The sequence below is a fragment of the Camellia sinensis genome, chromosome 14 (genome assembly GCF_055761805.1).
Source record: "Camellia sinensis isolate YWXY chromosome 14, ASM5576180v1, whole genome shotgun sequence".
Taxonomy (NCBI): Eukaryota; Viridiplantae; Streptophyta; class Magnoliopsida; order Ericales; family Theaceae; genus Camellia; species Camellia sinensis.
In genome coordinates this window covers 33,192,887-33,205,723 of record NC_138974.1, presented here as the reverse complement: position 1 = coordinate 33,205,723, position 12,837 = coordinate 33,192,887, and the positions used below count along the sequence as shown (strand labels likewise).

The window sequence follows — 12,837 nt, the reverse complement described above, 5'->3', positions numbered from 1 at the left end:
TCATTTACCTTCTCTTTTTCGAATACCAAACAAGGCATTGATGTGGCAAAGTTACTAAATGCAGTTACAGATAGCCTAGTTTCCTTGGAAAGCAGCAGCCAACAGAACCAAACCAAGAAAGGTACTCACTGTCTCGGTTCTTCTGAATATATTCAACATTTTATGATAATTGAACTCCATGAATAAAAATTCCTTTTTCAATTAAATATCTTCATATTTTTTAAGTGCTCTGTTTTATGTTATTAAATGCGCTTAATTATGAAGTTATTGAGTATTAGCTTTAGGCCATGTTTGATAACCGATATAAATTTTTGGAGGATACACTGAATTCATAAAACTAAGATAATTATGAACTAGTACATTAGTAACACTATCTAGGTATTTGTACTATGTTTGATCAGGGTAAAATATATAGAATGTGATAAGACAATAATTATTATTGATCGTTGAGTGAAATAATGTGGCTAATTCTAAATCTCACTATTTAACTAAGTTGATGGTCTCATGGGACTATGAATTTTAAGCCGTTGACCAAAACAAACATACAATGGTCTTTCGTTTGTTAAATTTAAACTAACTTCATGTATGATTCTTTGAAAGAAATTTTTTTTTTTTGGCTCAAATAGATAGCAATAAACAATGGGTAAAGTTAAATCAGGTGATACATAGGAAATATTATTGAATTTCTGGTGTTTTGGGCTGCAGAGACACCAATATTAATAGCAGCCAAAAACGGTATCAAAGAAATAGTAAAGGACGTCCTCAAGGAATTTCCAGCGGCCATACATGACAAGAATTCAGATGGGAAGAATTGATGCTCATAGCAGTGGAAAACAGACAACCTCATGTCTTGCAATTGTTGCTAAAAAGCAAATCAACAAAAAGCATAGATGATTTGTTGCACTGTTTGGATAATGAAGGAAACAGTGCATTACATCTTGCTGCAATGCTTAAAACTTATCAACCTTGGCTTGCTCCAAATGCTGCACTTCAAATGCAGTGGGAAATCAAGTGGTACAAGGTAAGCAACATCTTTAGACGATGTAATATGAGTTCGACACAATCACATAATATAAGATCACTCTGTCATATGAGGAATGAGTAATTTATTTGTGCACATTTAATGGATGTGCTATTAAATTTGCAAGAAATTACAAATTTTAATCTGGATTTTAAAGCAGTTACATGAAGATATTTTGGGAAAACAAAAATAAAATAAAATAACACAACAGTATAGTATAAATAGATATATTTGCTTAGGGATATATGATCTAAAGCCTCAACTAATTAACCATTCATATACTTGATTTAGATTTGAAACTGATCTATATTTGTAGTGCATTAAAGAGCATCTACCAAAACATTTGGTGGCACACCAAAACAACGGGGGCAAGACCGCACAAGAGATCTTCATAGAGACACACAGTGAGCTAGTGCAAAATGACACGGAGTGGCTAATGAAAACCTCAGATTCATGCACCATCGTAGCAGCACTCATTGCAACTGTCGCCTTTGCCACGATGGCAAGTGTGCCAGGTGGCACTGAAAGCAATGGGGATCCAGTTCTCCAAGCACATCGCATGTTTAAGGTATTTTCCACGTCATCACTTGGAGCGCTCTGCTTTTCACTGACAGCAGTGGTAATGTTCCTCGCCATTCTCACTTCTCGACACAAAGCAAAAGATTTCGGTAAAGACCTGCCGACAGAGCTCCTCATAGGTTTGACTGCGCTCTTCTTATCCATAGCTTCAGTGTCGATGTCTTTTTGCGGCGGATATTTTTTGGTGCTCAAAGATGTGGTGAGAGACGCCAAGACTATTGAATATGTTGTGGCAGTTATACCTGTGATAGCTTTTTCTGTAGCACTGTTTCCACTAGTTTAAGCTCATTTTGGCTGTTAAAATCGATGTATAGATTACAAGATTGATTGTATTGATGTTATTACAAGATTGTTATGTATACTGTATTACAAATGAGGGGTTCCTTATATAGATGTAGGTGTAGGGAGTAGGTGGTGGTAGGTGAGTGTAGTAGGTGAGTGTAGTAGGTGAGTGTGTGGTAGGTGATGGTAAGTGTGTGGTAGGTGATGGTAAATTATACAATGTACATTAACAGCCCCCCTCAAACTCAAGGAGGATAGGTACTAGCCAACTTGAGTTTGGAGAGAGTAACAAAACAGAAAAAAAAAAATAAACTGATAAATAAAATAAAACAGGATAGGAGACACGGTATGGTCGTGTCAGACCGTTGTAGCAGACAGTTTATGGGGTCATGTCGGACCGTTGTAGCAGACAGTGTGTGGTCGTGTCAGACCGATGTAGTAGACAGTTTATGGGGTCATGTCGGACCGTTGGAGAAGACAGTTTATGGGGTCATGTCGGACCGATGTAGAAGCTGACCGGAATCAATGTCGGGACAGTTTATGGGGTCATGTCGGACCGTTGTAGAAGACAGTTTACGGGGTCATGTCGGACCGATGTAGCAGGACAGTTTACGGGGTCATGTCGGACCGATGTAGCAGACAGTTTACGGGGTCATGTCGGACCGTTGTAAAAGACAGTTTACGGGGTCATGTCGGACCGATGTAGCAAATTGTGGTGGTGCACCAGGGGGGCGACTTAGGGAGTGCGCCATGAGGTGGCTTGAACATGATACTGTGTATAACCCCCCCTCAAACTCAAATAGGTGTGAAGATAGAAACCTATTTGAGGTTGAAACAAAGGGATTGATAAAGCTGACTGATGTAGAAGACACTGTATAAGTGTGTAGATAGGCTGCCCAAAAGATATACATGGATGTAGATATCGAGCCCTCAAAAGTCGTGCCCTCAAAAGGTGTGCCCGCACCCTCAAAAGGCGTGTCATCAAAAGGCGTGCCCGAGTCATCAAAAGGCGTGCCATGAAAAGGCGTGCCAGGTTGTCGGCGTCAAGAGGCGCGCGATGCGCGTGGCTGTCTCGGCTATATAACCAAGACTGAACCTGAGGCTGAGGCAGAGGCTGAGACAAAAAACCTGCGAATTTCTCTGAAAAACTCGTCATTGTGCTTGAGAGAGAGAGTCTGGAACACTCTGTTGCGAGAGAGAGTCTGTAATACTCTGTTACCCAAAAAATGGCGTCGTCTTCCCGCGGGCTGCTTACCCTCTTTCCCGACCTCAACGAGTCCACAGGAGAGAGAACTGGTGCGGTGGCCAGTGAACCTCAACCAAACACCGCTGGGTTTGCTCCGCTGAACTTTCCGATGCGGTCTGTGGAGCAAAAAATGGCGGTGCAGACGGATGTGGAGGCCAATCAGTATACTTTGAAGGCATGTGTGGAGTCCATGACGGCGGTCACAAACTTGTCGCACCGGCTGCAGAGTAGGACAAATGAGGTGCAGCAATTAAACTCCCAGCTGGCTCTGCTCCAACGCATGTATAAGGATGCGCGAGCAGAGATAAGCGTGCTAAGGGCAGAAAACAAGGAGCTGAAGCGGAAGGCCACCATGATGTTCCGATTTGGAGGGCCGCCATATGCTGCAGTGGAGGAGCAGGGAGTAGTGATCATGCCCAGTGGAGTGGGAAATACGGAGGCAACACCGGCAAGGGCCGCCCAGGACGGAGGCAAGAAGAAAAGACCGGCGGCAGAGTAGAGAAGAAAATCCTGCCTGTGGATGTGGTTGATTTGTTGCTTGCTTCTTCTTTTTTTTTTTTTTTTTTTTTTTTTTTTTTTTTTTTGGTGGTGTAAAAGTGTGATCGGGTTGAGCCCCTGACATGAATAAAATGACAAGGTGGTGGAATGTTGTTGGTGTGATTTTGTGAATGCTGTTTTGTGTAATAAGAAAAATAAAATAAAATAAAATAATGGATAAAGAAAAAGATAAAAATATTTGTGGATGAGAGATAAGAAAAACAAGGATGTATGTTTTGTTTTTTTTTTTTTTTTTTTTTTTTTTTTTATAATAAAAGATATATATATATATATATATATATATATATATATATATATAAAAGAAAAGAAAATGGTGAAATCGTGGTGGAAGAAAGTAAGGGAAAGGAGGGACATGGCCATGTGTTTTCAAATTGCCAAAAAAAAAGAAAGAGAGAGATTAATAAAATATAAGAGAATAGTGATAGAGATGATTAAAGTGAGTCTGGTGGAGAGAAGGGACCAGAGAGAGAGAAAGAAATGTGTTTTCAAATTGCCAAAAAAAAAAAAAAAGAAAGAGAGAGATTAATAAAATATAAGAGAATAGTGATAGAGATGATTAAAGTGAGTCTGGTGGAGAGAAGGGACCAGAGAGAGAGAAAGAAATTGCGTGGGTGCCCCCCATGTGCTGGGTGTGGTGGAGCAGTGTGCATATCAGTATGTATTTTATTTTTTTATTTTTATTTTTATTTTTATTTTTTTTATTGTTTATTTATTTATTTATTTATTTATTTTTTTTTTATTTTTTTTTTTTAGGCTGCAAAAAGATGCCTTTCAAAAAAAAAAATGCCTTGTTCTCCCTAACCTCTCTCCCCCCCAAACCGAGAGAGAGAAAAAAAATGCATAACAGTTTGGTGTAGCAGGATGCAGTACCAGCCGATTATGGCAGGCCTCATCAAGAAGCTCCTGAGCTGCTGTCAAGGACTTAGAGTCCAACAACACACGCTGAACTCCATGAACACCGTTCGAAATCCCCGATGCTGACGACGGTGACCCGCCCGAGACCCGGATATCCTCTCCGGTAACCGGTGGAATTGTCGGTGCAGAAACGTGGGTGGTCTGTTGAGAAGACAGGCTGAGAGACAGACCTTGAGGAGCGCAGGGAATGTCACGCGCCACCGTGGGGTCAAGTAAACTATACATATGGAAGCCGTGGAGTGCCGAGATGTCTTGGGAGTAGGCGGAGCCGCCGGCGGAAGTCACGACCGGAAGCGGGATGCCAACGAACTGTTGGGTTTGGGTGGGCGGTCGCGTGGGGGAGAGTTTGTGGGTTGAAAGAGTTTCCGGAGCGGCGGTGGAGTTGAGGAAAACGAAGTTTCCCGGTGGCGGCTGATGGTGTGTTGAGCCTTGTGTGTGAAGAATTGGTGCAAGAATGGAATTTGTGGCAGCGGACTAGGTTGAGGTCCGGCGGGCGGCCAAGCCGAGGTTGCCACCCGCCGGTGAAGCGAAAAATACTAAATTCTTAACCTCGCTCTGATACCATGTTAAAATCGATGTATAGATTACAAGATTGATTGTATTGATGTTATTACAAGATTGTTATGTATACTGTATTACAAATGAGGGGTTCCTTATATAGATGTAGGTGTAGGGAGTAGGTGGTGGTAGGTGAGTGTAGTAGGTGAGTGTAGTAGGTGAGTGTGTGGTAGGTGATGGTAAGTGTGTGGTAGGTGATGGTAAATTATACAATGTACATTAACATTGGCTACCATTAAGAAGGTGCCTGAGCGTGGCTTCATGGTCATTACCGGCGGTGTCGAACTAAGAGGGCATAAAACTGTAGGTAATAACTAACAGGGGCTGAGGCATCCTCAAACTTAAGAATTACCACTACAATAAATACAGGTGTGCAATACATGCAGAAGATATTTACGTAACGAGATATAAAATGACAAAAAATGAATTTTACACGTGGAGTTTATCAATATGTGAGACCCATCATTTGGCTCGTCTCGATGGAGGACCATAAATGAAATTATTGCCCAAGTGAAAAGTTATTACCTACAGTTTTATGCGTGTATGCGTGGTTTCTAGTGTTGTTTTCCCCGTTCGTTGCTTGAGTTTGTTGATGAATAACATTGAAGTGATTTTTAAGTGAAAAAATATTTAAGACTCAAAAAAATTCTCACAATTATATTTACAATGATGTGATATTACATGTGTCAACTTTTAATTTATTATACATTTAATAATATATAAAATTCTACCTCTTACCACATCAATATGGATGAATTTATAAATTAAAAATATAGATATATCTAGCATTACTCTTTTAAGTGATGGATAAAAACAAGAATTAAAAGGGTGTAAAGAAAGTGAGAATAGAAGAAAATTATATTTTAAAGTGATACGTTTTTTTATTCAATTGAAGGGTTAGATTACAAATTCAATAATAAGAATTGTGATAATTTAAATTGTGTTCTAGTGAGAAATTTTATGTGATACGCATTTAAATTATTAAAAAATGTTATATTTTTTATTCTATTTTTTTAGTATTAAACAAAATAAATAAATAAAGAAAAAATTGATGATAAATTCAAATTAAAAAGTGTCTAAAATATTAGGTTCAATAGATATTTTTTGTTGGTGTAAAGTCTACTTTTCATAAAATTATTTGGCGAGAAGACATTTTATTTCTAATTTTACTCCTTAATCCATCTAGTAACTTTTTTTATTTGATGACTTTCATTGACTATCTGTTCAGTTTTTTTCTTATCTGTTCAAGTTTTTTGCCTATCTGTTCAAATCAATATCTATCTATTCATATTCTCCTCATCTGTTCAAATTTTGCTATCTGTTGAAATTTTTCACCTACTCTGCTGAATTTTTAGATCTATCTATTCAAATTTATATCTATATGTTCAATTATTTTATTTAATTTTTCTGTGTTACAATAACAAACCAAACAAAATCCTATCTATTCAAATTTGTTCACTTCTCTCTCTCATCCTATCTGTAAAAATTCACAAACTTATTATACCTATTTGTTCAACTATTATCTAAAGAAAAGTGCATCTGGGCAACATTTGTTGAATTTTTCACAATATCTCTTCAACATGTGTGCATATCCCAAATAAAAGAAGCTAAGAATTTAATTCTGTTTTTTCTTCCTATCTTTCCTATATTCTTTTCTTTTTTTTTCTCCAAGATCCAGAAACAATGACAATGCAAACATTTTTTCTTCTATTTAATTTTTATCTGTTGAAACTCCTGTTCAATTTTTCTTCTGTTTTCTTGTTGAACTTCTTCGCAAACTTGCCTTTTCATCCATCATCAGACAAGAGAGAGTAGCGGATCCATCATCATACTCTCCTCATTTCTCTGTTTCTCTCTCTAAAAATACAGAAGAGATAAAAAAAGTAAAAAGTAAACCTGAGAGGAGAGAGATGGAGGAGAATATAATGATGAGCAACAAATGGATATCAATAGTGTCAAGCATATGAATCCAATCCACCAGTGGTTTATCTACACTTTCCTAATCTACTTTTCCTCCGTCAAATCCTTCCAATCCTACTCTCAATCCAGTTCCATCCTCTCTAAACACCAACACATACATACATACATACATACATACATACATACATATATATATATATTCATACATTTCGCATTCAAGTTCACACAGAGCAAAGCTGGTGAAGCCCTTTTCATCCTTCACTCTGGTACTGTACTTCTCATCTTTGATCCAGTTATGTCTTAACAACTTATAACTTATAACTATGAATCTAAACTGATTTTTGACTTATAAATTAAGCATCTCCTGCCCCACTCAAAGAATAAATTAATTTCTGCCTTACAAAAAGTTATAAACTGCATTGTTAAATTAAATTAAATACATCAAAATAACTTAAATTAAACTGAAAGCTGAAATAAGCAATTTTTAAGCTGCACCAAACAGGCACAATATACCTAAATCCCAAAGATCAAACGATCATCAATCAATCAATTCACCCAATCAGAATGAAAATGACAGAAACTAGAAATTAAGAAACCTGGAATGGATCCAATGGATTGGACAGCGCAAGGATGAACTGGCCGATTAGATGCCACGGTCGGACCTTGCCGGAGTATTCGTATCCTACAGTGGCTGAAATCAAAAGTCAATGGAGCAAGTAGATCTCGATGAAGCCGAACCAAACCTTGATGTTGAGAGCCAAACAAGACCTTGATGTAGCCGAAGGTGTAGATCTCAACGGAGTCGGCGTAGATTTCGTGTGCTCTGATCTTGCGATCCAAGCCAAGAGGAACTCGATCTGACCAGATCTGGAAGGACGGTGGTTGATGGGGGGAAGAAGTCGCGATGGTCGATCTGAGCTCGTCGGGAGGCGTGGTGGCTCGCAACGGGAGCTCGGCGGAGGTGTGGAAGCTCTCCGGCGAGACGACGTTGGTGAACCGAACGTTGCCTCGCCTCGCTACGTGGAGTTGTCGTGGAGCCACCGTTGAAGGGCGGCGATGAACAGTCGAACAGTGAGGAGAGAGAGAGTGAGAGAGCGACTGTGTAGGCTTTTGAATGTGACCGTACATAGGCGGTGTTTGGGAAAAATTTTTTTTTGATTTTTTTGTTTGTTTTTTTTTTTTTTTGTTAAAAGATAAATTGGTTACAGATTTTAAAAAATTAAATTTAAACAAAATATCACATTAAATTTCATAATTATTTTACTTTTTCTCTTATAAATATCACATCTAACCATAAAAAAATTTAACTATCTTCTCAAATACAAATTTTTTTTTTCTAATAATATCTTATAACTAAAAAAACTTACAAAAAAATTTACTTTCAAAACATCCACATAGTATCGAATCAGGATCCTCTCCTTAAGCTTCCTACTTGACTTCCTACTTGTTGAGCCATTGGGCCTATTTTTCGGCTCAATTTTGATAATTCAAATTGTTCACATTTTAAAATTTGTTGAATATATCATACATGTAAAAAATCAAGTTGATCAGATATTAGAAAACATGTGTTCGGATCATCGAACTAAAAATTATTTTTTAAAAAAATTTAATAAATAGTTTTTCGAAAGCATACTTTCTGATATCCGATTAACTTAAAAAATAAATGTCTCGTAGTTCAAATTTTGTGGCTCAAAAGTGACTCAAATGGCCAAAACGACGTCGTTTTGGCCATTTTTATGTTGTTCTATACTCAAAACGACGTTGTTTTGACCATTTGAGCCACTTTTGAGCCACAAAATTTGAGTTACGTAGCATTGTCGAATTTTTTATAAATATGATATACTCAACAAATCTTAAAATGTGAATAGTTCGGATTATCTAAATTGGGCCTAAAAGTGAGCCGAATGGCCCAGCGAGTAAGAAGTCCCGTAGAAACTCCAAAGAGAGGATTCTGATTCGTATAGTATCAACAAGAATGATTTATACTATTAATTTTGGTACTCTAATAGAATATTAATGATATAATAAGAAAAAAAATAAAATCAAAAAAATTAAAATCAAAACATCATATCATAGATGGGTTCTACTATCAATTCATTAAAATTGATTTTAAAGTTCAAAAATTAGAATTACAAAGTATTTTTTTTTAGAGCTCTTGAAGCCCTAAAACATTTTTCATATAGTATATATATGAATGAAGGATATTTAGATTATTTTGTTTTAATTTATCTTTTTGAACAAAATATTTTAATATTAAAATTTTAGCCAAATAAAATTAAAAATTAAATTTATAGATTGAATCCTAAATTGTTTATATATAATAATACTTTAAGCTGTGGTTTTAGATGTTTTAAATAAGTGTAATTTTTATTTTTTTATATAAAAAAAATATGTAAAAAAGTAGAGAAAGTAAGTAGAAAAGTAAAGATGAAATGTTGATAGATGTTGATAAATACTGATTGATGTGATCCAAATAAATATATATATATGTAAAAAAAATTACAGGGTGTGTTTGGTTTGTGTTTATAGAGTAGTTTTTGAGATAAAAAGTACAAAAACTTATTGGGTTTGCCTTTTTTCAAAAATGGTTGTGGAAAATTATTTTGGGGAGAGAGCTTTAAAAAAAATGATTGATTTAATGTGTATGAGAGAGAAAGTGATTTTAGAAAGTAGGTAACCAAACAAAATTTTGAGATTTTTTTTGAAAAAATTTGTTTAGTTTGATTACTCTTAAAAATTTGTTTATAAAGAAATTTTTCCAAAATTTTTTATGAAAAAAAACCAAACAAACTCACATTTTTAGTATATGCCAAACACCTACTAAATTAATTTTCACTTTCCTCACAATAAGGAAAAGCTTTGATTGGCAATGGTTAGCTTTTATCCACTTTAATTAAATGATAGGCATTATCTTTTAAGACATAGACTCCTGATATGAAGAGGAATTAGATTTCCATTATGATTCTACCTGGCAAAATAAGCTCAGAGGCAAACTCTAAGGAGGTATCGCATGTTTTGTTACTAAATTTACAGAGCTTTTTCCATATAGATCTTGAGACCTAACTTAAAACATTGGAGGGGTTTTTTTGCACACACCCGTCGGATAGCTTATCAGAGTTGTTTTGTAGGAGAAACAACATCATTTAGAGGATTTTGAGCTTGATCACAAGGAATACACGTGTAACGTATTTTTTGTGCTCGTACAATTACTAAGAGTGCCATATAAATGTATGGTTTTTTATGAGTTGGAAGATGCATGAGACACAAAAAGATGATTTGAAAGATAAAATATTTTATGAGAGAGTTCAATATATTTTATATTGTATTTTGGGCAACTTTAGTTTGTGACTTAGTTTGAGTTTCCTGGTAGTCGTGAACGCTAGATAAGGGGTACTGTGAGTAACATGGATTTTATCTTGAAACAGCTTCATTCTGGTTGTACTTTCACAAGGGAAGGAAAAGCAACTTTAGGACAGTGAAAATGCAACTCCCAAAGTCTTACAACTATGTTTCTCTACTTTGTCTTTTTTCTCTTTCTATATACTATTGTTTATCGTCATTGTTGTTATAATAATTTTGCTAAATATCCTGTTAATTATATTGCTAGACTAACAGATGTCACGCTAGTAGTAGTGAAATGACAGCAACGAGGAAGCTTTGACAGTGGTGGTGATGAAAGAGATAGAGATGAGAGAGAATATGAGGAGGAGAAAGCGAGAGGGGCGGCGAAGGAGGAGGAAGAGGAGCCATAAGAAAACAAAATGAAAAGAAAAAAATTTGCTACTAAATATTTAGTAGTAAAAAAAGAAATGAGATTTTATTCGACTAAATAATTAGTAGCTAAAAAAAATAAAATGAAAAACAAATTTTTTTTGCAACTAAATGCTTTTGTCCCTAAATGTAATACTATTGCAACAAAACTTATCCGTGACTAAAAATTTTAATCTCTGAAAGCTAAAATTGTTGTTCAAAATTGTGAAATTAAATAAATAGATTTATGAAGAAAATAAATTATATACCAAGAACATATGCTGATAATTACAACTAAATTTCAACAGAAATACACAAATAACAATAAAGGGTAAAGAGACAAAATTGAAGCTTGCACGGAAGCAGTTTCCTTAAAACAGATTTCGCCGTCTCACAGGTCGAGTGCTTGAGGAAACCCGGCGTCTGTCTCCCAGGATACGACGATCAAAACCAGCTACGGCAGAAGCACTATCTGTCTAGCTTAGCGAACAAAACAATGGCAGCACTCTCTCACAATAGGAACTATCAAGCAAACTGACTTGTAAAATGGAAGCAAAAACTTCTATATTGAAACTTGACAGGAGGGTCTCAATTTATACATGTATAGGGGAGAGAGGAAAAGCCTCCAGCCTTTAAGGCTAGTCATTAAAACACCAAGCATCCATAGCCCCTTTCCACAAAATGAAAAGTATGGATGCCCAAAGGATTCACACCCTTTAGCCAAGAAAAAAGATTTAAATACTCTTTAAAATCCTATTCATGAATCTAACATCATGAAGCAATTTCTTGATAATTTCTTATTCAAAACCCAATGGTTTTTGGCTCACTTGGACCCTACACAAAAAATGGTTAGGACCCATTTTAATATTTAATTAAAGTCACCACACTTTAATATTAAATTAAAGTCCCCAAAAATCATTTTTTCCAACAATCTCCCACATGAATAAAAATTGACCGAATGACTCAACAAACGGACATCGTGCAACAATAACGACTCTGAGAGAGAGTACAACGGACTAACCCCGACATCAGAGAAGGTAGCTTTTGGCTTTGAACCTCTCCCAGTGAAAACCTATCGAGTTTACTGGCAGATCAGTGAATAAGACATCTTGAACTGCTCTACCGTAAACCGAGACAATAGATCTCACACGGGAATTACTCCTATCACCATTATGTTCTCACTGGTGTGCCCTGTGTGGCCCTGACACTAGCCTGGTTCAGCGAGTGGTTTCAAAGAATTTTGGCCTGCCCAATTCTTCTAGAAGCGGCCCCACTTCAAACTCACATAAGTGACTCTACTAAAGTATCCTGCAATACTTAGCTCAATAGCTTAACACATAAGAGTCATTAAAAGCTCAGCTTATCCTCTACACTTGCAGGTATCACTAATAGAAGGAATGGCTGGAGGTTTAACCTCCTCAGTGACATACCACCGTTACACGCAATTAGGTTGTCCCATTGAACCTAGATCTTGGGATCTCTAGTCAACTAGGTTGGGTTTCCATTCCGGTAACTTCCAAAGGCCTTAACCCCATTCCTTTTGACGACGTTTCGACTAACACTCGACTTAACCCTTTGGTTAGCGGATCCGCAATGTTGTCCTTAGACTTTACATAGTCTAAAGAGACAACTCCATTCGAGAGTAGTTGTCGTATGGAATTATGTCTACGACGGATATGTCTAGACTTTCCATTATACATATTACTCTGTGCCCTACCAATTGCAGATTGACAATCACAATGAATACAAATAGCTGGCACAGGTTTAGACCAACGTGGAATATCTTCAATGAAATAGCGAAGCCATTCTGCTTCTTCCGTTGCTTTATCCAAAGCAATAAACTCTGATTCCATCGTTGATCTAGATATACACGTTTGCTTGGAAGATTTCCAAGACACGGCTGCCCCACCAAGAGTGAACACATATCCACTAGTGGACTTTGAGTCCTTTATATCTGAAATCCAATTCGCGTCACTATATCCTTCAAGCACCGCTGGATATCGAGTAT

At 36.5% G+C, this 12,837-nt stretch overlaps 1 protein-coding gene across 1 annotated transcript; it reads left to right on the top strand.

The window, feature by feature from the left end:
* The first annotated feature begins 814 nt into the window (after nt 1–814).
* Nucleotides 815–1,883, top strand: LOC114277902 (ankyrin repeat-containing protein NPR4-like). Its single transcript, XM_028219865.2, has 2 exons — nt 815–1,021; nt 1,338–1,883. The coding sequence occupies exons 1-2, from the start codon at nt 815–817 to the stop codon at nt 1,881–1,883; spliced, it is 753 nt and encodes a 250-aa protein (XP_028075666.2).
* Nucleotides 1,884–12,837: the final 10,954 nt, after the last annotated feature.